The sequence below is a fragment of the Molothrus aeneus genome, chromosome 6 (assembly GCF_037042795.1).
Source record: "Molothrus aeneus isolate 106 chromosome 6, BPBGC_Maene_1.0, whole genome shotgun sequence".
NCBI classification, from domain to species: Eukaryota; Metazoa; Chordata; class Aves; order Passeriformes; family Icteridae; genus Molothrus; species Molothrus aeneus.
Window position 1 is genome coordinate 16976553 of NC_089651.1, and position 25590 is coordinate 17002142.

General features: G+C 45.7%; 1 protein-coding gene across 1 annotated transcript in view; it reads right to left on the reverse strand.

The window, feature by feature from the left end:
- Positions 1 to 1061: 1061 nt before the first annotated feature.
- The window catches only part of MUC5AC (mucin 5AC, oligomeric mucus/gel-forming), a 45546-nt gene continuing 21017 nt past the window's right edge, over positions 1062 to 25590 (reverse strand). Inside the window, exons 28-45 of the mRNA XM_066552529.1 lie at positions 24651 to 24694; positions 24350 to 24556; positions 15674 to 23468; positions 12639 to 15340; positions 12249 to 12472; positions 11236 to 11410; positions 10805 to 11055; positions 9332 to 9515; positions 8771 to 8969; positions 7706 to 7884; positions 7410 to 7479; positions 6635 to 6666; positions 4707 to 4741; positions 4218 to 4340; positions 3220 to 3348; positions 2526 to 2583; positions 1810 to 1915; positions 1062 to 1293 (exon numbers count right to left, since the gene is read on the reverse strand). Of these exons, the coding sequence (XP_066408626.1) occupies positions 1062 to 1293; positions 1810 to 1915; positions 2526 to 2583; positions 3220 to 3348; positions 4218 to 4340; positions 4707 to 4741; positions 6635 to 6666; positions 7410 to 7479; positions 7706 to 7884; positions 8771 to 8969; positions 9332 to 9515; positions 10805 to 11055; positions 11236 to 11410; positions 12249 to 12472; positions 12639 to 15340; positions 15674 to 23468; positions 24350 to 24556; positions 24651 to 24694 (12745 nt within the window). The remainder of the gene's footprint in view (positions 1294 to 1809; positions 1916 to 2525; positions 2584 to 3219; positions 3349 to 4217; positions 4341 to 4706; positions 4742 to 6634; positions 6667 to 7409; positions 7480 to 7705; positions 7885 to 8770; positions 8970 to 9331; positions 9516 to 10804; positions 11056 to 11235; positions 11411 to 12248; positions 12473 to 12638; positions 15341 to 15673; positions 23469 to 24349; positions 24557 to 24650; positions 24695 to 25590) is intronic.

The following is a 25590-nucleotide window of genomic DNA, read 5'->3' on the forward strand; positions in this document are numbered from 1 at the left end:
ATTTAAAGCAGTATCAAAGCTCTATAGGGTGTTAGGTACCACATTGACTTTTGACCTGGAACTATATTTTAAGGACCCAGCAACTCTCACGCAAGGGATTCACTGAAAAGTCAAAGCAGATGTGCTGTAAAATGCTCAAAATTTATTAATCATAATTGCTTTTTAGTGTCTTAAGGAACAAAAATAAAGTAATATTCAAAAACAAAAGAAAATATGCCATACCCAGACAACATGACTGAGAGTAAGAAATGGGATAACATTAATTCTGAAAGAAATTACCCAATAAATCAGTTTTCAAAAAAAAAAAAAGTAATAAATAGTAGTGGTCCAACTTTTTAAAGCTTCATAGGAAAGAATTTACAATTATTATTATTATTAATAATATTATTATACTTTTGTTTAAAAAAATCCTTCATATGCCTCTGTTGGCAAATATATATATATTTCTTCTGTAAACAGTTAACCACATAACAAAACAAAATAAAAAAATCCATATTTTCATACAGCTACTATGCTGATGGTGTTATGTAAACAAAAAGTAGTGTGCAGCAGCTTCTCACAATAGGATTTTTCCTTTTCCTCACAAAAACATGTAGGGAATTATGTCCATTATAAATTATTCAAAATATTGAAGTTTATAGTTTTGAAAAGATATGGCTTTCTGCCCTCTAAGTTTTCCTCAACAAAAAAAAGAAACTTATAGAAGCAGAGGGGTACAGTTTTCCTTGGGTTTGGTTTGTTTTCTGGATTTGTCTTTTGATTTTTCTCGGTGAACTGGAATGAAAATGTTATGAGAAGTCCAGCACTCCTCAGAAGACAAATGAACAGAAAATGTCAAGATGAACTTAGACCTCTCAAGGTGTAAAAGAACAGACGTAAAAACCAATGGAAGATATATTGATAATGAAAGCTGAAATTCTGTAGACAGACAGACTGAGGGTTTATGCAGAAAATATCATCTCTTCATCCAAAATTTTAGCTGCTCTTGACACTTTTGTATTTTTTGAAGTTTCTTTATTTAGTCTTATGCTCGGCCCTTGTTTGACGACTTCTCTCTAGTTCTAATTTTTGACATTTGCTTGCTCCTGAGAGGTCTTTATCTGCTGTGTCTCCTGTTGGGTGTTGCCTTGGGTAACGCACTCAGCATCCACACAGCTGCATTTCTCCACGTAGGTGTAGGAGTGATCAAGGGACGTTCCATCACTGCACATCAGAGTCACCTTTCTCTTGCTGGTCTTGAGTTCCTGACAACACGAGCATTTGTGCACCATGGTGTTTGTCGTTTGAGAATATCTGATAGAAAAACCAATAAGAAAGATTCAGAATTTATGTGAGATATAATGCTGCCCCTCCCAAACATTACAAAACATAACTAGAAATTGCGTGCTTGCATGTGGGACTGTTGGTCAGTATTAGCATTCTTACAGTATTGTGGTGAAATACGGGTAAATTGCTCCTCATTGTAAAAATTTATGACTCTAAGTCTTCATTAAGGCACAGAAAAAGTAAAGAATTATTCCAGATCACATAGTGAGCCAGTCCAGTGAGATAACAATGAGAAACAAATAACCTCAGTTTTAAATGGGCAAAATCAAAATTTTGATCTATTCACTATGATGCTGAACAGGCTGTTGAGCACTGAATCTCGAGATAATCAAGCTAGCACAATATCATGTTCATTAGCACAATGGAAACAGTTGATGGCTGGGTGGATGTTGGACACATCAGAAAAACACTTGTGATTTGCTTGATGTAACTGGTGTAAAGAGTAGAAGACAAGAGGCCACCATTATCTTTTATGCCACTTACCGTGAGTAAGCATCACAGCTGCCTTCACAGTATGTTATCTCAACAGGTGCAGGAGACACACAGCCATTGTAGTTGATGACAGTAGTCGTATTGTACTTCATACAAACTGAGGTCATCACAAAGCAAAGGAAAACAGGTTAAAATACATGTGCATATAAATAGATAGCTGTCTATGATATGACAATTTGTAACTGAAAACTAAGGAGGATGGAACAGAAATAGAAAACTAAGTCACAATGCATTTTTCTTTTAATTGCTGAGGGCCAAATGAAGACTTGGTGTTTGTGTTATCAGTGGATGAAACTCTCCCTTTTTCTTAGACAACTTGATTCAGAATGCAGAAATTAAGAGCAGTACTGTGGTAACTGCTTGATGCACAGCCATCTCTCAGAACTGGCTTCACTTTCCTCCTTGAAGAGAGTCTATCTATGGAAGTTGGAGAGTAGTCATTGTCCTCACCCTCCCACAAAAAAGCCAGCATTTAACAGTAGGGAATAGGAAAGTTTTACTGTTTTATCTGTTTTACTGGGACTTAAAATGCATAATGCAAATGTCCTGTTTCTTTTCCACCTGTTTCCTTTCTCACCCCAGTGAAGCAGTGAACCCAAACCTGGTCAGTTCACCTCATCTGTCTATGCACCCATTGTGCAAAATGAGCTAATATAGCTAACCAGGCACATATAATCAATACTTTTAACAAAATTATTATTACTTACGTTTCGGTACTCTTCGGCACACTAAACAGCAGCCATCATCAGATAGCCTGATATCATCCTTAAGTGGGAAAACATAAAAAGATAACTCAGGTTTCATATCTGCATGCTAAAGCAGACTTTCCCTGCTTTCTGATTTTCTCTGGCACCAGAGACTGTGTATATTTTTGTATTGCCATGGAATTTAATTTCAAGCAAGGCTAAATATTAAGGGCACATAACTTTTATCAATATTAAAGACATGATTTGAAAGTTGAAATGGAGGAAAACCCTCAGTTTAGTAGTATAATTTCAGCAAGCAATAAAGCTCCTAGAACATGTAAGTCAAAATATTGTGACCAAAGTCAGTAAAGGTGAAGGATTAAAACAGACAGAGTAACACAATGAATGAAATAAGTGACTTGCCAGAGGCTGATTTTTGCTTCTAGGTCACTTGACACACAATCCAAAATATCATGCTGTATATTTTTCTCTCATGTCTGATCCTCAGTGAGGATTTTTATATCACTCATTTTAATTTTTAGTTGCTTTTCTGAGATAAAATTTGACTGGGACTAGGTTCAGAGAGGATAAAAGGAGAGTTACTTCCTGCATGATGTGTCTGCTAGTTATTTTCATTGGACACTTTGATCCTTCTATCACTGGTGTTAGGCACTGCAGCCTTTCCAGAAATGAGAACTGGAAGGACAGTACTTACTGGATCACACTCATCATGGTTAAAGGCAGGACAGCTTGCCTCTTTGATGACTTGAATGAACTGGTCAGCATGTTTTTCACATGTGTAAACAGTACAGTTATCACCAGGTGGATTCCAATGTTCTCCTTCCTGAAAGTAGTCAAAATTAAAACAAATTAGGATCATCTTATATAAAAATGAAACAAAAGCCCTCCGATGTCTTACTGTTGCTGTCTATAGTAGTTTGATTATTCCAAACAACTTCCTTGAATTTCAGCTGTTAATTATTTGCCACATTATCATACTGCTATTAAGTGTTTTTCATTGACCAAGTGAAGAGGTTCTATTTTTATATGGATATAGAGGTGCTTTTTGTGTGAATAGGGTAAGTACATGGCCTCATTTGGAAAGAATGATTTGCATTTCAATGGTTTTGTCATTAGAATATATGGATGTGTTAAAATGCCTCCACAGATAAAATTGTCCTTTGAGCAAAATGGATGCTACAGTTTCAGAACTAGAGGCAAACAATGGCCCTTTGCCTCCACCTATGTATTTTCCTATGTTGATTTCTGAAAGCCATTGTTCAGTATCATAGCGCAGTTGCTTCCAGAAGTCTTAGAACTGGCATTTTGTGGTGTAAGGTATTGTTTAGGCTGTGTGGAGATTGTCCAGCCCCTGCCTGAGTAAGCATTTGTCTAATATGAGAAAAGATGAAGGAAATAAATGTGACAACAACAAGGAGAGGAAAGAATGGAAAGACTAGCAGAGTTCCCCAAAAGTGAGGTAAACCAGAGGTAATTACGTGGAGCACGTGTGTAATGTTGTCTCCCACAGTCACTACACAAGCCGCTGCCTTGCACATGCCACAGCACTGTCCGGGCTCCACAGTGTATTTATAGCCCTGTTTTGAAAGAAATGGAGAGACAATGGCATTAAGTCATTAATGTCACTGACCTGAACGGGTGGTTATTAGAGCTGAGAGGGGTAGGAATTTCTGGCAGCAGATCAGCACTCACCAGTGGGCAGTATGTGTCACAGATAACAGGCTGGCATGTGACCATGAGGTCCTGAGGCCTTGAGGGAGAGGATGCAGAGCAGGTACATTCTTCACAGGGGCCTGATGGAACGGCAGCTCCAGGCTAGGAGAAGTTGGAAAAACCCTTTATTAGTCAGTTAAAACAAGTTGCTCCGTGTATACAAGTTACAGAAAATACAAAGATGAACTATGTATAGGCTAAACTATCCATAAATACAATTTTGGTTGTTTTATTTAAGCAGAGTTTCTGGTTTGGTAATATCGATTTTGGAATCAAATTCTGCTAATGTAGAAAGGAGAGCAGAATAAGATTTTGCTTGTCCAGAGAGTGTTAATCTCAGCGAAATAATGAATAATGTTTTATCTCAGGCCTTCCTACAAAATATGGACCATGATAGGTGTCTCAAAAACACTGCACTGTGAACTATGTGAGGGTATATTTTTATAGTGAGTAACTCTGTGTACTTACTGCATAATAGGTTTCGTTGACTACACAGCCCTGTCCTGTAAAGAAGGAAGAAAGGTGTAAGTTTTAGGAGACAGAAACATATGAAAAAACTTCTGTTTCATAGCTTTGTAGGCCCTTTTTGTAAGCTGTGGCAGTGGCCTTAAAACACTCATTCACTACAAGGCCCAATATGATACCACAGATATCTTGCATCTCTCTCTTATAAGTTTTTTGTAACCTAGAAAAATACAGAGGTAAATACCACATGAGGAGGGTGCACAATACTTACTGCATTCAAAGATAGGACAGCAGTTTCCAGGTGGCATTATTGTGATTATTTCCTGTCCCTCTAAGCACTGGGGTGTGATGTCAGTGCAGAGACTTGTATTGCAGTCTGTTTCATGTAAGAGAATATGGAAAATAATGAGCTCAGAATTTTTCAATTAAAGCAATTTTGTTTTACATGAACTTCTGAAGTCTTCCCATGGGGTAGATATGGTGTTTACACAAGATAGTTTAATGACTAATTCATTCTATGTGCCAAGGTGTTTTCAATGTGATTAGGCTTTCCCATAATCTTTGTGAAACAAAACACTGAGAAAAACAGAGTAATAATTGCTGGAAAGAGATAATTTCAAAGAGAAATTTGTACCAGTGGGGAAATCTGATGACTCTCTGGTCTGATAACTGGTTCTGGAACTTTCCTGAGCAATTTTTAAATAATCAGGACTATTTTTTAAAGTTAATTTTCCTAATACTGGTCTTTGAAATGAAATCAAAAATGTTTTTTGAATATTATTTCAGGTAGTGGCAGTATTAAAGGCTTTCAATGTAAACTTATAGGAGATTTTCAGTTACTTTTCTATGTCTAACTATATAAAATCTTTTAATCTTTAAATTTGTTATCGTTAGGCATTTACTGTATGCTCTGCAAGAAGGCTCTAAAAAGCATTATGACATCAATGCAAAGTATTAAAAAATGCAAAATTATTGCTGTAGTTTCCTAAAATTAATATAATTCTTTATCATGTGGAATAGGTTAAGACAGTACTCACAGCACTCAGTCCTAGTACAGCATGGATCTTCTGGTATTGGTATCTCAACAGGCATGTAACCTGGTTCTTCACAAAATACTTGCTGTGTCAGAGAACATTCATGCTTTGTACACTTCACCTTAAGAGTATTTTTGTCACAGACACATTCCCGACAATCTTTTGTCCATTTTTCTCCTGGCTAAATAAAAAAGAAAAACACAGACAAAGGAAAGAAAAAAAATTAAATACAAAATTAAACCAAAATAATTTTATTTGCTTCTAGTTAACATATTCATGCATATAGTGATAACTGATTATATCAGGTTTTTTATATTCTAGACTTCATAGGAGACCCTCAAACTGCTTATTCCGGGAAGACACTGGAGACTGCTAAAGGTTCTGAGTTCACAAAGCTATTACTTTTTATTTGTTAATAGTGTTAGTATGAGAGTTACAGGAGTTTTAAAGGAGAAATGATTGAGCCTCACATCCATTTTTTAATAAGAGATATGACATACTCATTTTCACATTAGGTTGCTGATTTCTGTGCAGCTGAGGAACTAAGAACGCAAGATATGAACATGATAAGCAACAGGTAAACTTTGTTATCCATCTCTCCCTTCGTTTCTAGTAATTTTAGCAAGCCAAATTTGTGGAAATAAAATAAGCATATATGCCTATCTTCCACTACTACCATTTCACTCTCTTTTTTTTTTACATTTTTTTTCCTGTGAGTTTAATGAAAGAATATTTTATCACTTATTGTTAAATTTCTTAGGGGTGCTCTAGTACTCATTATTTTTAAGACTGAAAGTGAACAAACGTTTGTGACAAAGCCTTGGTTTAGTGGAATACTAAATATCATCTTGTTTCATTTGTCTGTGCTCATTAAGCCATACTTATTGTGATACTCACCCATCTGGACATTCCATTTGGTTCTCTGCAGGCTAGAGAGAAAAAGAAAAAAAGAGACAAACAAATGAATGGGTATTTACACCATTGAAAACTGACAAAGGAATACATACGTGCAGTTTCAAATAAAAATACTGTGAAGATAAAGCTAACAAGAAAATGAACATGCAGACTAATTTTGCTGAACTGTAGGGTTCTACCATCTTGGTGAGTCTTACGTAAGGAAGGATGATGGGAAAAAAGGGTAATATTGACTATTATTCAATTTGTAACTGGTGGCACTTAGGGAAGCTGATGTACAATGATCTGACCATGTAGAAGATGACTATAGAACTCAGGCCTCCTGACTAACAATCCCCATCTCTATTAATTCCCCAAATTAGCTACAGATTACTTACAGCATTCAGAGACACAGGTGTTGCTCTCTGCACGCAGGAGTGTCATTCCTTCAGGACAGAAACAGCCTTCAGTTACTCCATAGCCAGGATGCTCATAGCTGGAATGGGAAGAATATATGTGCTTGAGTACAACACTTTTGTGGTGAGGCAGAGGGCAGAGCAGCGTATCATGTCAGATACAAGAGAGACAAAAAATGTACACTTTCTGAAGGGCAACAGGAAGCACCTGTTCCTAGAGCTGACCGGTATTTATAAATCTTGAATAAGTTAGTGAAATTCACAACACATTTCATTGTGAAATAACTCAAATTTCTGAGGAAAGTAGATAGTAGAAAAATATAAGCAGGTGCCTCAGGGTGGGGTGTTTTGTTTTTCCATACCTTTGGTCACAAGTAACTGTATTAATGGGCCCACATGGCTTGTATACCATGCTTGATGGACAGCTGAATGCTGCATGGAAAAAAGACAAAAAAAAAGATTAAAAATTAACAGTAGATGCATTTTTTTCAGAAAAAAAATTACTCCAGCTTTGCCTTCTTAATCTGCAGCTTCTGTGAGAAAGGACCCCACTGGGTTTTTGTAGACAGTAACCAAGTGTCAGATATAAGACTTGTTTAGTGAATAAAGCACTAATTTCTACCATTTATCACACACATTTTGGTCCTGCAACACTTACAACATGTGTTGTTGGTCATTCCTCTCCAGTCAATGCAGACACCTCTAGCAGCACACTCTGTAGCATATATCTCCAAACTGGAACACTGCATGGATTCATCATCTATGCGACATCCATCAAAAACACAGCCTTTGAAAAATGGTTCTGGTGGTATCACAGTATGACATTCTGCAAAAACCCTGCAGATAGTAAAGAAAGCAACCCCCTTCTATATTAATGAGCCATTATACAAAGTCTGTTCCTGTCAGACAACACTTTCCAGTTCATACCATGTGACTCTGCTTCAGAAAGGAAGGTATTATGAGAAATAAGACCCTAGGAATGGCCAGTAAGCTGGGAGATAGATTCAGGAAAGATTAAGAAATCTGTAGTGCCTTTTTTTCCTAAAGATGTTAATAGTCATAGTATTTCTGTATGTGTAGGCAACTTTTTAGTGGCTTGACATCAGAAATATAGTGTAAAAGGCAACTGCACTACATTGAAAAAAAGGAATGAAAAAAGTAGCAGTAGAAAATTCACGCATAAAATAGCTCCAAACTTACTAGATACTACAGAAAGCATATATAAGAGGGCTTTTATAAGTAACCTTGTCAGCCTACACAGGTATAGGACATACTTCAGGCAACAAGCCTTTGCACTTTTGGAACTCCATATTTTAGCTAAAACATACAAAGAAAGAAGGACACTTCTCATCTGTTTGCATCTGCTCTCTTCACCTGTTTGGTAAATGGCTTCTCTACGATTTGTACTGAAGACCCACTTCAAATTTAGAGTTCAGTCTTTGCTTAATACTTAATGAACAAACTCTGGAAGTATTGCAGCCAGGGAGTATTGATTTTAGTGCTCGCTGCATCCCTGATTTTCTGACTTTACCTCTCCTTGCTCAGTTATCTTTGGCATGCAAATCATTAAGGCAGACCAGTTTCTTTTGCAAAGGCCTTTTACTATATATATTCTGTCACTAAGCTGACATTTTCAGTTATCACATGCTAAAGCTATAGCTGTTATTCTTCTTGTAAGATACTGAGACAGTTGTGTCTAGAAAAAATGAATTTGTTTTCTTACTCGCTCAAGATAAGTTTGCAGAGTGGAGGTGTTTGACATTGCGGCTTTGGTGGAGGTGTAGTTATAGCTGGTGGTATTGGCACTCCATGGCATGACTTGTCGTTGTCAACAATCCAGTGATGAGCCATCTGGGGACAGGAGGAAATGATCTTACCACTTGGTAAGCGGCATTCATCTTCTTTATTGTTTGTACACGTTCCTGGAAGAGACAAGGTGAGTAAGTCTCCTAAGCCACATCAGAGATGCACAATACATTCCTGGGCTGATATGTTTAGGTGTGATGTGCTCATGAAATGCATATTTTGCTTTGCTTCCTAGGGAACACTTTCTCTAGGTTGAACTTTAGGTTGTGGAAAAACAAACAGATGTAAAACCCCAGCCTCAAAGATATATTGAGCTTTTGACATCCTACAGAAGTTGAAGAGCAAAACTGTACTCAATTCCATTTACTGCTGTTTAAAAATCTCTGTCAATTGTAAGACTGCAAAGCCAGAGTGGGTGAGCATAACAAAGGTAGGGGTAGGGAAAGAGGACTCCCTCCAATCTGTGCAGCCTTCTTACCACATTGTCCTTCGGTGTTGTTGCCAAATTTGCTGTATGGGAGCTTGACAGAGAAAATCAGACCACTAAAGGTGATGACTGCACCAATTTCTTCTATTTCAACAATCATATTGATGCCAAGAGTGGAGAAAGAAATGCCATCTTTTTTGAAGCCTGGTCCAACAATCTTTTTGTTGAAGTACATCTGAATGCAGGGTTAAAAAAAAAACACCAAACCAAAACACCACATCAGAATAAGCACTGCTTCTGCCTGATTGTTTTAAATAATATATTTTCTAATCTTCATAATTATGGATAAGTCCATGTTGTTGTTCATCACATCCAGTGCCCATTGGCATCCTAATGACAGCATATATTTGCATTGCTATCTTGGCTTGTATTGCTATATTGCTAAAATGTGATAATAATCCAAGTGGCCTCTACATACTGTGTTTGTGATGATTGTATGCTAATACACAGTATTCTATGCATATAAGTCCAAGTATTTTCATTGTATCCCTCATGATTATGTGCCTTGGAAACATTTCATAGGAAAATGTGTGGTAGTTTTCTTTAGCTACAGAAACATCCCTGCCATTATTATGTGATAACTTTGCCAGATAGTCACACCATCTCCATATTAGATAGTAATTGACATAGGAAGAGCTGTCTGAATTCAAAATTAAGTCAGATGCCCTTAGTGCCAGTTTTATTTAGTAGTGATCATATTTATTTGTTAAAATTTTCAATTTGCAGCCAGTATCTTATGAGTTAATAAAGGCAAATTATTTGCCTAATAGTTTTTTGTCAGAAGTTATTCTGCAGCTCTCTTCTCACTGAATCAGGCTAAAGCACGAGTTAAAATTGTCAGTTACTGCTTTCTTTCACAGGGAACCAACATGTATTTCTGACTGAGAATTTGGCATGGCATTCTAAGGCAAGAGTGCCTATTCAGACAAAATTTTCTCCCTTTCTAAAGATTCACTAATCAATGAACAGATTCTCCAGTGTAAGAGTGGGACTATCTTTTCATTTTCATTGGTTTGCCAACACTACTTTGGATCATGAAGGTCAGGTGACAGTCTAAGTTACCCCTTTTCTTCAGCTATACCTCTCTTCACTGTAAGAAATTGAAGGGGGAATTGTGTCAAGGCTGTTTGGTGCCAAAGTTCCATATGGAGAGAAAGCAGTCATCCAGCATATAAGGGATACATATCCATCTTCCCTCTGGGAGAAGATTCCTGCTTGCAATTTGCATTTGTGTTTCTTCAAAGTGTGCTTTTTTACATAAGTGTATGGCACAATGTACCAGTTTTCATGAAATACGAATTTTGTTCTTAGCATCCAGTGCAACCCTTTTTTTTCACCCTAGTGACACCCTCTGCCCTGATCACCTCCATGATGTGATATTCTAACAGACTGTATCTCAAAATAGCATCAGTAAGGCTCATAGACACTATTTCTTTTTTGCAAAAATAGAAAAAAAGTATTTACCACATTGGTCATCACACCATTCATGAGCTGACGAGTCAGCACCACTTCTGCAGATTTGTAGAAAATAATAATAGATTTAGGGCAGGAGAGTCCATCTTTTGCATCGCAGTAATAATTGTCAATGTAAACACGGAAGTTGTCATATCTAGGGACAATCTGTTTCACCAGGACGTAAGTGCAGTTTTCAAGGAAGGTATAATAGGTTCCATCAAAAGTAATGTAATGAGGATCACCCCATCCACTACACACACCTGTACAGAGAAAATATTTGGAAGATAAGGATGAGAATTTAGGTAGAAGAAAATTTAAAACCTGAAGATACTGCAATTTATAGAGCAACCCTAAGAAATGAAAATGCCCATATAACCTGTGTAAAGCTTGGCCTTTTTTTCTATTTTTTAAATGTTATTCTCGTATCTAATGATGCTTACATTGACACTCATATCGGTAACAGCATCCATTTTCATCAGGTACCAGCATTGGTGGATATTTGTTTGCACAGGTAATTTCCTTTACTGGTGGGCAGTACGTTGGTACTACATCTATATTGTTGTCTCCATTACAGATGACTTCTGTACAGTTGGATAATTTGAATCTTTCTCCAGGCTGCAAAATGAAGAAAAAGCTTTTTTCAAAAAACTCTGTAAACAGGTATAACCTTTACTGCTCTTTTTAGATTTATGCTATGTTTCCAGTAATGGTAGTGTTGGAAAGGAAATCAATGTGTGTTACTTCTCCTCAATTTTGGTATTAATTACTTTTAATGGGAACTACAGGTATTCAAAATTCTGACCATGTTATGGGGAATAAACTAGACTTACTTTACTGAAACTAAAAAGAAAACTAAAATGAAAATTTTCACTGAGAGAAAAAAGTTGTCAATATAATACAGGATTAACTTTTTAATGTTAAAAGGAGGTGGAAACCTTAACACCACCTGTTACTTCTGCATGAGGAACTCTTCTGGAGCTTGGGGACACAGGTTACAGGAACTGCTTTCCTATATTCTGTGTATAGCGTACTTCATGGTCATCAGAGAACTTAATAAAAAAGTTTAAAGGAGTATATATAAAAGGGCAGGAGAAGGGAAACAGATACAAGCCTTTACTGAATCTCAAATATTTCCCTTTAGTGAAAAAATAAGATACATACTCCTTCTATTCTGTCAGTGAGAAGATACTTTACATAAGCAATGCACCAAAGAGTTTTACTAAAAATTAAGTAACAAGAAAATAATATTGTCACTTGCTTTAGCAGTATAAAAATCTGAAAGTCAGAAAGTGGAAAAATTCAAATATTATGTCCTATACATTGCCCATCATTAGCAAAATAATTAAGACAATCAGCACATGTAAGTTTTAAAGACTACAAAGTCTACCAATCAGATACCAGGCAATAAATGATATTATTTCAACAGTCAAAAACAAAGACAAAAATAACATACTTGTAACGGAGGGTAAAGACTGGAAACACAACCATGAAAAGCAGGACGTGTAGAAGTGGGAGGCAGAGGAACTGCTGTTGTTATTGTGGACCACTCAGAGGAACTGGTGGCTGGCAAAGTAGTGACAGGACAATGTACAGTGTGTCGTTCAATATTACATGTTGGGCTACAAATGGCATAAAATCGACATCCATCACTATCAATTCTGTTGTAAATCAAGTCACCTGTAAAAAAGACAAAAGAAATATTAGAAGAATAAGAAAAAAACAAACAAAAAAAAGGAAGGAATAAAGAAAAAAAGATAATGAAAGAAAAGAAACACGAAAAAAAATCCATAACGAAAACAAATTGCAAATAAATAAAAAGGAGCCAAAAAAAATGCAAACTAACCAGGTGAAAAAATAGCATCACCAATCTTGCAGAAACATGGCGTGCTCGAAATGGGAGAAGTTGTTGTAAAGAATGGTTCACTAAGGGTACTAATGGTGGATGTGCTAGTGGTGGTAGAGAGGGTGGAGAATGGGCAGTTGAAGTTGGGGGTGCAGCAGAGCACGCGGATCTTGTAGTTGAGGCACATCTTGAATTTGCCCGTCTGGTCCTCGTTCTTGCACACCAGTCCAAAGTGGACGTCGCACTGCACGACCTGCCCCACCTGCTGGATAGCAACATCGGGGTAGTCCTCCGCCCGGCACTCGATCTGCTTTGGCTGCCGGCAGACCTGCTTGCCGGCGGCACGGATGTGCTGGTAGGTCTCGAAGTCTCCCTGGTTGGGCCCCGAGGAGGGGAAGTCGACGTCGAACCATTCGCTCCAGGTGCACACTTCGGGTTCACAGGGGGTGGTGGAGGAAGTTGTGGTAGAGGTCGTCGGCGTGGGGATGGTGGTGCTGGTGGAAGTGATGATTTCGGTGGAGGTGGGACTCGTCGTAGTGGAGATGTATGGCGTGGAGGTGGAGGTGGTGACTGTGGTGGTGGAGGACGGGATCGACGTGGTCGTGGTGCTGGTGGTGGGGCTGGTTGTTGTCACAGGGATTACGGGGAGTGAGCAGTTGTAGTTGGGGGTGCAGCAGAGCACACGGATCTTGTAGTTGAGGCACATCTTGAATTTGCCCGTCTGGTCCTCGTTCTTGCACACCAGACCAAAGTGGACGTCGCACTGCACGACCTGCCCCACCTGCTGGATAGCAACGTCGGGGTAGTCCTCCGCCCGGCACTCGATCTGCTTTGGCTGCCGGCAGACCTGCTTGCCGGCGGCACGGATGTGCTGGTAGGTCTCGAAGTCTCCCTGGTTGGGCCCCGAGGAGGGGAAGTCGACGTCGAACCATTCGCTCCAGGTGCACACTTCGGGTTCACAGGGGGTGGTGGAGGAAGTTGTGGTAGAGGTCGTCGGCGTGGGGATGGTGGTGCTGGTGGAAGTGATGATTTCGGTGGAGGTGGGACTCGTCGTAGTGGAGATGTATGGCGTGGAGGTGGAGGTGGTGACTGTGGTGGTGGAGGACGGGATCGACGTGGTCGTGGTGCTGGTGGTGGGGCTGGTTGTTGTCACAGGGATTATGGGGAGTGAGCAGTTGTAGTTGGGGGTGCAGCAGAGCACACGGATCTTGTAGTTGAGGCACATCTTGAATTTGCCCGTCTGGTCCTCGTTCTTGCACACCAGACCAAAGTGGACGTCGCACTGCACGACCTGCCCCACCTGCTGGATAGCAACGTCGGGGTAGTCCTCCGCCCGGCACTCGATCTGCTTTGGCTGCCGGCAGACCTGCTTGCCGGCGGCACGGATGTGCTGGTAGGTCTCGAAGTCTCCCTGGTTGGGCCCCGAGGAGGGGAAGTCGACGTCGAACCATTCGCTCCAGGTGCACACTTCGGGTTCACAGGGGGTGGTGGAGGAAGTTGTGGTAGAGGTCGTCGGCGTGGGGATGGTGGTGCTGGTGGAAGTGATGATTTCGGTGGAGGTGGGACTCGTCGTAGTGGAGATGTATGGCGTGGAGGTGGAGGTGGTGATTGTGGTGGTGGAGGACGGGATCGACGTGGTCGTGGTGCTGGTGGTGGGGCTGGTTGTTATCACAGGGATTACGGGGAGTGAGCAGTTGTAGTTGGGGGTGCAGCAGAGCACGCGGATCTTGTAGTTGAGGCACATCTTGAATTTGCCCGTCTGGTCCTCGTTCTTGCACACCAGTCCAAAGTGGACGTCGCACTGCACGACCTGCCCCACCTGCTGGATAGCAACGTCGGGGTAGTCCTCCGCCCGGCACTCGATCTGCTTTGGCTGCCGGCAGACCTGCTTGCCGGCGGCACGGATGTGCTGGTAGGTCTCGAAGTCTCCCTGGTTGGGCCCCGAGGAGGGGAAGTCGACGTCGAACCATTCGCTCCAGGTGCACACTTCGGGTTCACAGGGGGTGGTGGAGGAAGTTGTGGTAGAGGTCGTCGGCGTGGGGATGGTGGTGCTGGTGGAAGTGATGATTTCGGTGGAGGTGGGACTCGTCGTAGTGGAGATGTATGGCGTGGAGGTGGAGGTGGTGACTGTGGTGGTGGAGGACGGGATCGACGTGGTCGTGGTGCTGGTGGTGGGGCTGGTTGTTATCACGGGGATTGGGATTGAGCAGTTGTAGTTGGGGGTGCAGCAGAGCACGCGGATCTTGTAGTTGAGGCACATCTTGAATTTGCCCGTCTGGTCCTCGTTCTTGCACACCAGTCCAAAGTGGACGTCGCACTGCACGACCTGCCCCACCTGCTGGATAGCAACGTCGGGGTAGTCCTCCGCCCGGCACTCGATCTGCTTTGGCTGCCGGCAGACCTGCTTGCCGGCGGCACGGATGTGCTGGTAGGTCTCGAAGTCTCCCTGGTTGGGCCCCGAGGAGGGGAAGTCGACGTCGAACCATTCGCTCCAGGTGCACACTTCGGGTTCACAGGGGGTGGTGGAGGAAGTTGTGGTAGAGGTCGTCGGCGTGGGGATGGTGGTGCTGGTGGAAGTGATGATTTCGGTGGAGGTGGGACTCGTCGTAGTGGAGATGTATGGCGTGGAGGTGGAGGTGGTGACTGTGGTGGTGGAGGACGGGATCGACGTGGTCGTGGTGCTGGTGGTGGGGCTGGTTGTTATCACAGGGATTACGGGGAGTGAGCAGTTGTAGTTGGGGGTGCAGCAGAGCACGCGGATCTTGTAGTTGAGGCACATCTTGAATTTGCCCGTCTGGTCCTCGTTCTTGCACACCAGTCCAAAGTGGACGTCGCACTGCACGACCTGCCCCACCTGCTGGATAGCAACGTCGGGGTAGTCCTCCGCCCGGCACTCGATCTGCTTTGGCTGCCGGCAGACCTGCTTGCCGGCGGCACGGATGTGCTGGTAGGTCTCGAAGTCTCCCTGGTTGGGCCCCGAGGAGGGGAAGTCGACGTCGAACCATTCGCTCCAGGTGCACACTTCGGGTTCACAGGGGGTGGTGGAGGAAGTTGTGGTAGAGGTCGTCGGCGTGGGGATGGTGGTGCTGGTGGAAGTGATGATTTCGGTGGAGGTGGGACTCGTCGTAGTGGAGATGTATGGCGTGGAGGTGGAGGTGGTGACTGTGGTGGTGGAGGACGGGATCGACGTGGTCGTGGTGCTGGTGGTGGGGCTGGTTGTTATCACGGGGATTGGGATTGAGCAGTTGTAGTTGGGGGTGCAGCAGAGCACGCGGATCTTGTAGTTGAGGCACATCTTGAATTTGCCCGTCTGGTCCTCGTTCTTGCACACCAGTCCAAAGTGGACGTCGCACTGCACGACCTGCCCCACCTGCTGGATAGCAACGTCGGGGTAGTCCTCCGCCCGGCACTCGATCTGCTTTGGCTGCCGGCAGACCTGCTTGCCGGCGGCACGGATGTGCTGGTAGGTCTCGAAGTCTCCCTGGTTGGGCCCCGAGGAGGGGAAGTCGACGTCGAACCATTCGCTCCAGATGCACACTTCGGGTTCACAGGGGGTGGTGGAGGAAGTTGTGGTAGAGGTCGTCGGCGTGGGGATGGTGGTGCTGGTGGAAGTGATGATTTCGGTGGAGGTGGGACTCGTCGTAGTGGAGATGTATGGCGTGGAGGTGGAGGTGGTGACTGTGGTGGTGGAGGACGGGATCGACGTGGTCGTGGTGCTGGTGGTGGGGCTGGTTGTTATCACAGGGATTACGGGGAGTGAGCAGTTGTAGTTGGGGGTGCAGCAGAGCACGCGGATCTTGTAGTTGAGGCACATCTTGAATTTGCCCGTCTGGTCCTCGTTCTTGCACACCAGTCCAAAGTGGACGTCGCACTGCACGACCTGCCCCACCTGCTGGATAGCAACGTCGGGGTAGTCCTCCGCCCGGCACTCGATCTGCTTTGGCTGCCGGCAGACCTGCTTGCCGGCAGCACGGATGTGCTGGTAGGTCTCGAAGTCTCCCTGGTTGGGCCCCGAGGAGGGGAAGTCGACGTCGAACCATTCGCTCCAGGTGCACACTTCGGGTTCACAGGGGGTGGTGGAGGAAGTTGTGGTAGAGGTCGTCGGCGTGGGGATGGTGGTGCTGGTGGAAGTGATGATTTCGGTGGAGGTGGGACTCGTCGTAGTGGAGATGTATGGTGTGGAGGTGGAGGTGGTGATTGTGGTGGTGGAGGACGGGATCGACGTGGTCGTGGTGCTGGTGGTGGGGCTGGTTGTTATCACGGGGATTGGGATTGAGCAGTTGTAGTTGGGGGTGCAGCAGAGCACGCGGATCTTGTAGTTGAGGCACATCTTGAATTTGCCCGTCTGGTCCTCGTTCTTGCACACCAGTCCAAAGTGGACGTCGCACTGCACGACCTGCCCCACCTGCTGGATAGCAACGTCGGGGTAGTCCTCCGCCCGGCACTCGATCTGCTTTGGCTGCCGGCAGACCTGCTTGCCGGCGGCACGGATGTGCTGGTAGGTCTCGAAGTCTCCCTGGTTGGGCCCCGAGGAGGGGAAGTCGACGTCGAACCATTCGCTCCAGGTGCACACTTCGGGTTCACAGGGGGTGGTGGAGGAAGTTGTGGTAGAGGTCGTCGGCGTGGGGATGGTGGTGCTGGTGGAAGTGATGATTTCGGTGGAGGTGGGACTCGTCGTAGTGGAGATGTATGGCGTGGAGGTGGAGGTGGTGATTGTGGTGGTGGAGGACGGGATCGACGTGGTCGTGGTGCTGGTGGTGGGGCTGGTTGTTATCACAGGGATTACGGGGAGTGAGCAGTTGTAGTTGGGGGTGCAGCAGAGCACGCGGATCTTGTAGTTGAGGCACATCTTGAATTTGCCCGTCTGGTCCTCGTTCTTGCACACCAGTCCAAAGTGGACGTCGCACTGCACGACCTGCCCCACCTGCTGGATAGCAACGTCGGGGTAGTCCTCCGCCCGGCACTCGATCTGCTTTGGCTGCCGGCAGACCTGCTTGCCGGCGGCACGGATGTGCTGGTAGGTCTCGAAGTCTCCCTGGTTGTGCCCCGAGGAGGGGAAGTCGACGTCGAACCATTCGCTCCAGGTGCACACTTCAGGTTCACAGGGGGTGGTGGAGGAAGTTGTGGTAGAGGTCGTCGGCGTGGGGATGGTGGTGCTGGTGGAAGTGATGATTTCGGTGGAGGTGGGACTCGTCGTAGTGGAGATGTATGGCGTGGAGGTGGAGGTGGTGATTGTGGTGGTGGAGGACGGGATCGACGTGGTCGTGGTGCTGGTGGTGGGGCTGGTTGTTATCACGGGGATTGGGATTGAGCAGTTGTAGTTGGGGGTGCAGCAGAGCACGCGGATCTTGTAGTTGAGGCACATCTTGAATTTGCCCGTCTGGTCCTCGTTCTTGCACACCAGTCCAAAGTGGACGTCGCACTGCACGACCTGCCCCACCTGCTGGATAGCAACGTCGGGGTAGTCCTCCGCCCGGCACTCGATCTGCTTTGGCTGCCGGCAGACCTGCTTGCCGGCGGCACGGATGTGCTGGTAGGTCTCGAAGTCTCCCTGGTTGGGCCCCGAGGAGGGGAAGTCGACGTCGAACCATTCGCTCCAGGTGCACACTTCGGGTTCACAGGGGGTGGTGGAGGAAGTTGTGGTAGAGGTCGTCGGCGTGGGGATGGTGGTGCTGGTGGAAGTGATGATTTCGGTGGAGGTGGGACTCGTCGTAGTGGAGATGTATGGCGTGGAGGTGGAGGTGGTGATTGTGGTGGTGGAGGACGGGATCGACGTGGTCGTGGTGCTGGTGGTGGGGCTGGTTGTTATCACAGGGATTACGGGGAGTGAGCAGTTGTAGTTGGGGGTGCAGCAGAGCACGCGGATCTTGTAGTTGAGGCACATCTTGAATTTGCCCGTCTGGTCCTCGTTCTTGCACACCAGTCCAAAGTGGACGTCGCACTGCACGACCTGCCCCACCTGCTGGATAGCAACGTCGGGGTAGTCCTCCGCCCGGCACTCGATCTGCTTTGGCTGCCGGCAGACCTGCTTGCCGGCGGCACGGATGTGCTGGTAGGTCTCGAAGTCTCCCTGGTTGGGCCCCGAGGAGGGGAAGTCGACGTCGAACCATTCGCTCCAGGTGCACACTTCGGGTTCACAGGGGGTGGTGGAGGAAGTTGTGGTAGAGGTCGTCGGCGTGGGGATGGTGGTGCTGGTGGAAGTGATGATTTCGGTGGAGGTGGGACTCGTCGTAGTGGAGATGTATGGCGTGGAGGTGGAGGTGGTGATTGTGGTGGTGGAGGACGGGATCGACGTGGTCGTGGTGCTGGTGGTGGGGCTGGTTGTTGTCACAGGGATTACGGGGAGTGAGCAGTTGTAGTTGGGGGTGCAGCAGAGCACGCGGATCTTGTAGTTGAGGCACATCTTGAATTTGCCCGTCTGGTCCTCGTTCTTGCACACCAGTCCAAAGTGGACGTCGCACTGCACGACCTGCCCCACCTGCTGGATAGCAACGTCGGGGTAGTCCTCCGCCCGGCACTCGATCTGCTTTGGCTGCCGGCAGACCTGCTTGCCGGCGGCACGGATGTGCTGGTAGGTCTCGAAGTCTCCCTGGTTGGGCCCCGAGGAGGGGAAGTCGACGTCGAACCATTCGCTCCAGGTGCACACTTCGGGTTCACAGGGGGTGGTGGAGGAAGTTGTGGTAGAGGTCGTCGGCGTGGGGATGGTGGTGCTGGTGGAAGTGATGATTTCGGTGGAGGTGGGACTCGTCGTAGTGGAGATGTATGGCGTGGAGGTGGAGGTGGTGATTGTGGTGGTGGAGGACGGGATCGACGTGGTCGTGGTGCTGGTGGTGGGGCTGGTTGTTATCACAGGGATTACGGGGAGTGAGCAGTTGTAGTTGGGGGTGCAGCAGAGCACGCGGATCTTGTAGTTGAGGCACATCTTGAATTTGCCCGTCTGGTCCTCGTTCTTGCACACCAGTCCAAAGTGGACGTCGCACTGCACGACCTGCCCCACCTGCTGGATAGCAACGTCGGGGTAGTCCTCCGCCCGGCACTCGATCTGCTTTGGCTGCCGGCAGACCTGCTTGCCGGCGGCACGGATGTGCTGGTAGGTCTCGAAGTCTCCCTGGTTGGGCCCCGAGGAGGGGAAGTCGACGTCGAACCATTCGCTCCAGGTGCACACTTCGGGTTCACAGGGGGTGGTGGAGGAAGTTGTGGTAGAGGTCGTCGGCGTGGGGATGGTGGTGCTGGTGGAAGTGATGATTTCGGTGGAGGTGGGACTCGTCGTAGTGGAGATGTATGGCGTGGAGGTGGAGGTGGTGATTGTGGTGGTGGAGGACGGGATCGACGTGGTCGTGGTGCTGGTGGTGGGGCTGGTTGTTGTCACAGGGATTACGGGGAGTGAGCAGTTGTAGTTGGGGGTGCAGCAGAGCACGCGGATCTTGTAGTTGAGGCACATCTTGAATTTGCCCGTCTGGTCCTCGTTCTTGCACACCAGTCCAAAGTGGACGTCGCACTGCACGACCTGCCCCACCTGCTGGATAGCAACGTCGGGGTAGTCCTCCGCCCGGCACTCGATCTGCTTTGGCTGCCGGCAGACCTGCTTGCCGGCGGCACGGATGTGCTGGTAGGTCTCGAAGTCTCCCTGGTTGGGCCCCGAGGAGGGGAAGTCGACGTCGAACCATTCGCTCCAGGTGCACACTTCGGGTTCACAGGGGGTGGTGGAGGAAGTTGTGGTAGAGGTCGTCGGCGTGGGGATGGTGGTGCTGGTGGAAGTGATGATTTCGGTGGAGGTGGGACTCGTCGTAGTGGAGATGTATGGCGTGGAGGTGGAGGTGGTGATTGTGGTGGTGGAGGACGGGATCGACGTGGTCGTGGTGCTGGTGGTGGGGCTGGTTGTTATCACAGGGATTACGGGGAGTGAGCAGTTGTAGTTGGGGGTGCAGCAGAGCACGCGGATCTTGTAGTTGAGGCACATCTTGAATTTGCCCGTCTGGTCCTCGTTCTTGCACACCAGTCCAAAGTGGACGTCGCACTGCACGACCTGCCCCACCTGCTGGATAGCAACGTCGGGGTAGTCCTCCGCCCGGCACTCGATCTGCTTTGGCTGCCGGCAGACCTGCTTGCCGGCAGCACGGATGTGCTGGTAGGTCTCGAAGTCTCCCTGGTTGGGCCCCGAGGAGGGGAAGTCGACGTCGAACCATTCGCTCCAGGTGCACACTTCGGGTTCACAGGGGGTGGTGGAGGAAGTTGTGGTAGAGGTCGTCGGCGTGGGGATGGTGGTGCTGGTGGAAGTGATGATTTCGGTGGAGGTGGGACTCGTCGTAGTGGAGATGTATGGCGTGGAGGTGGAGGTGGTGATTGTGGTGGTGGAGGACGGGATCGACGTGGTCGTGGTGCTGGTGGTGGGGCTGGTTGTTGTCACAGGGATTACGGGGAGTGAGCAGTTGTAGTTGGGGGTGCAGCAGAGCACGCGGATCTTGTAGTTGAGGCACATCTTGAATTTGCCCGTCTGGTCCTCGTTCTTGCACACCAGTCCAAAGTGGACGTCGCACTGCACGACCTGCCCCACCTGCTGGATAGCAACGTCGGGGTAGTCCTCCGCCCGGCACTCGATCTGCTTTGGCTGCCGGCAGACCTGCTTGCCGGCGGCACGGATGTGCTGGTAGGTCTCGAAGTCTCCCTGGTTGGGCCCCGAGGAGGGGAAGTCGACGTCGAACCATTCGCTCCAGGTGCACACTTCGGGTTCACAGGGGGTGGTGGAGGAAGTTGTGGTAGAGGTCGTCGGCGTGGGGATGGTGGTGCTGGTGGAAGTGATGATTTCGGTGGAGGTGGGACTCGTCGTAGTGGAGATGTATGGCGTGGAGGTGGAGGTGGTGATTGTGGTGGTGGAGGACGGGATCGACGTGGTCGTGGTGCTGGTGGTGGGGCTGGTTGTTATCACAGGGATTACGGGGAGTGAGCAGTTGTAGTTGGGGGTGCAGCAGAGCACGCGGATCTTGTAGTTGAGGCACATCTTGAATTTGCCCGTCTGGTCCTCGTTCTTGCACACCAGTCCAAAGTGGACGTCGCACTGCACGACCTGCCCCACCTGCTGGATAGCAACGTCGGGGTAGTCCTCCGCCCGGCACTCGATCTGCTTTGGCTGCCGGCAGACCTGCTTGCCGGCAGCACGGATGTGCTGGTAGGTCTCGAAGTCTCCCTGGTTGGGCCCCGAGGAGGGGAAGTCGACGTCGAACCATTCGCTCCAGGTGCACACTTCGGGTTCACAGGGGGTGGTGGAGGAAGTTGTGGTAGAGGTCGTCGGCGTGGGGATGGTGGTGCTGGTGGAAGTGATGATTTCGGTGGAGGTGGGACTCGTCGTAGTGGAGATGTATGGCGTGGAGGTGGAGGTGGTGATTGTGGTGGTGGAGGACGGGATCGACGTGGTCGTGGTGCTGGTGGTGGGGCTGGTTGTTGTCACAGGGATTACGGGGAGTGAGCAGTTGTAGTTGGGGGTGCAGCAGAGCACGCGGATCTTGTAGTTGAGGCACATCTTGAATTTGCCCGTCTGGTCCTCGTTCTTGCACACCAGTCCAAAGTGGACGTCGCACTGCACGACCTGCCCCACCTGCTGGATAGCAACGTCGGGGTAGTCCTCCGCCTGGCACTCGATCTGCTTTGGCTGCCGGCAGACCTGCTTGCCGGCGGCACGGATGTGCTGGTAGGTCTCGAAGTCTCCCTGGTTGGGCCCCGAGGAGGGGAAGTCGACGTCGAACCATTCGCTCCAGGTGCACACTTCGGGTTCACAGGGGGTTGTAGTTGAATATGTTGTTTTAGTTGTGCTGCTTTGCACTGGTGTTGTTGTAGTTTGTTTCTGAGTTGTCGTCGTTGGTTTTGATGTTATTCTTGTGTGTATGTAGTCTGTTTTTGGTTCAATTGTGTATTTGGTGGTTGTCTTGTGTTTTGTTTGCAAACTTAGAGTTGTTGGTTCTGGTATGGACATTGTACTTGTTGGCATTGTAGTTGGTTGTGTTGTTGGAGTCAGGATTTCAGGCGTTGTTTCACATGGCACTGGTATATTCACACAGCACTTAAATCTTAATTCATAATTATAGCAGATTGGTGGCAGTTGATCTTTATTGTAACATTTCAACCCTTCTTCTGTGTTACATGTTATGTGTTGCTCTAGTAGAGGATATGGTGTATTTGGGAACCTTACTGCTCTACATTCCACATCCTTTCTATTGTTGCAGACTTGGTATCCATTATTTTCAATGTTCTCAATCGTATCAAAATCTCCATCATCATAACCTGACCCTGGATAACTTACATCATACCATCTTGACCAGTAGCATTGTTCTTTGAAACAAAGAGGAATTGTTGAAGGAGATGTGGTGACAGGTGTTGTGGTTCTAGTTGTTTCTTCAGTAGGTGAAGGTATGAGTGTTGTACTTTCAGTAGTAATTGAATACATTGTTTCAGTAGATGTTTCTGTCAGAGTTGGCCTTGTGACTGGGGTTGATGTGCTGAAAGGTGCTGTGGAAGAGCATGGTACAAAAACACAGCAGAGGATTCTGATTTCGTAGTTGTTGCACATTGTTGAAATTTGATCCTTGTTGTAACATATAAGCCCTCGTGTTGTACTGCATTCTACCTTTTGGCCAAGGTCTTTCAGTGGTATATCAGGGAACTTTTCTGCTCTGCATTCAACAGCCTTTGGGGCTTCACAAACTTCATAACCTTTTGCTCGTAAATCATTGAAAGTTTCAAAATCTCCCCCATCATAGCCAGGGGTTTGTAGACTCCCGTCATACCATTCGGACCACTTACAGACTTCATGAACACATACTGATGTAGTTGGTGACACTGTGAAGGAGACAATGAATAGGAAGAGACCATGAAATTAAGAATTAATTCCTGTAGATACTATTTTTTTTTGTTGTTAAATGTAAAATTTTGTAACTTTTTTCTTGTTTTAAATGGGCTGACAGTTTTCCTAATGTCATTTGTCTTGCATTATGCTCCTGTAGCGCCTCAGTTTATTTTAGTATATTGTAGAACAGAAAATCCATCACCCAGCAATTTAAGGTACTGACATGTTTCAAACTGTCACTTCCCAAGAGAATACTAATTTTGTGTTACAAGGTGCTGAAATAAGGCTCAGGTATAATTTATACACTCTGGAAAAAACCCAAGTCTCAATTGCTTTGCATTTGGTTCAGTGTATTTGCTTTGGTTCTATCTTGTTTCAGTATGTACTAGTGTCTCTGAAATGTATTGAAATCAGTGGAAAGAGTAACTTTTATAGTATGCATCAAAATCCATTGCTACTTTTTTCTTCCAAATCTTGGCTCCTCACTCAGTGCAGAGCAGTCTTTGAAATAGAGAAACAAACATTTCTACACTTTGTATTTTAGCTCTGATCTGAAGAAACCATTTATTGGTTGGAGAGGTTTTGCAGGTTAACTCCATTATGAAATAGATGGAAAATAGCTACTGAATTCCAGCAATGCTGGTGTTTTCTGTAATTTCAAAACTTATATATATTTTATTGAATACTGATTTCTTAAAACAACATATGCCCAGAGTAATTTGAGATTCCCAACCTGAAGAATGCTGTACAGGAATTCTATAAACCAAAATTTCATTATCTCAATGCCAATATCTGAGCAATCCACTTAGTACTGTAAAATATATTTTTCTCACTAAACAAGAGAATACAATCTTAGTGGCTACAAAGGACGTACCTGTGGAAGTAGTGGTAGGTGGTGTAGACGTGAAGTGAAATGTTGTTGCTGTTGTGGGTGATGTTGATGTTAGACAATCATACATAAACCTTTGAAGTGTTCCATTGGGACCACAGGTTGCAACAATACACCATCCTGTGCCGTCTGTAGTGTTGTAGACCACATCTTTGTAGTTGTACTTCTGCCCCTCATAAATGCAGACACATTCTGTAGATTAAAACAGGATGTTATTCCTTGCTACCTGAAACAGAGAGTACCCAAAATGTGTCTTATTCATATCAAAATGTCTTCATCAACATACCATGTTCATCATATCTGCATATTTTGCCATGAATTGTACATTCACTGAAAAAGAAAAAAGCAGATTATGAGTGTGGACATACTGGTTCATGACATAATTTATTTGTTATAATTTTTCTTATATCAATCCTTTGCTATTCATTATGTGTTTACATGTACAATGATCCTATCTTGTGTGAGTTAGTCAGTTTTGCTATACAAATTCAGGCTAGGTATTTATATTCAGGCTACAAGTTCTCGGGCAAGAAAGGTAGCTCTTCTTTGAGCCAGCATATAGAACATGCAGCATCCCTACCAGTGCTTTTGGGAACAGGACGAAAGATGTGAGATGGATGATTTGAAATCTTATCTCCCCAATAGGTCTGGTTTTTGGAGGAGAAAACCACAGTGAATGTATCATTTGCATTTAAAAGGATATATACAAAGGATTACTACCATGGATGTTGAGATAACCCACACAGTGAATTACCATTAGGCTTCCAAAATATGCAAGAAGAATTCTGGTTTTAAGGGCAATTTACCTGTGAAGAACTGAATCTTGATGTATTTATTTACAGGGACTAAGGACATCTATACACTGAATAAACTGAAATTAAGACATGTGTTTAATGGATTAGGTTTAGTGCTGTTAATGGCCTAGATTATATAGTCCAAGGCATCTGTGAAGTGCAAAATCTGCCAAGGATGTTGGTTTAGCTCCAATGGGCTTTGGCTTAGGATTTTTGCTATTCAGATTGCTTACAATATTTAAGTGTAGCTACTTTAAAGGTATCTTAAGACAGCTGCTTCACAATTGGATTTGCTAACTCTGTACTTAAGACTTACAGAAGGCTTAGCAGCACTTGTCACCGGTAATGCGTGAGAATGCGTGCTGACTGTTGCAACTATGCAAGTATCAGTGCCATAACAGAAACAAGCTCAAAACAATGTAGATTAGTTGG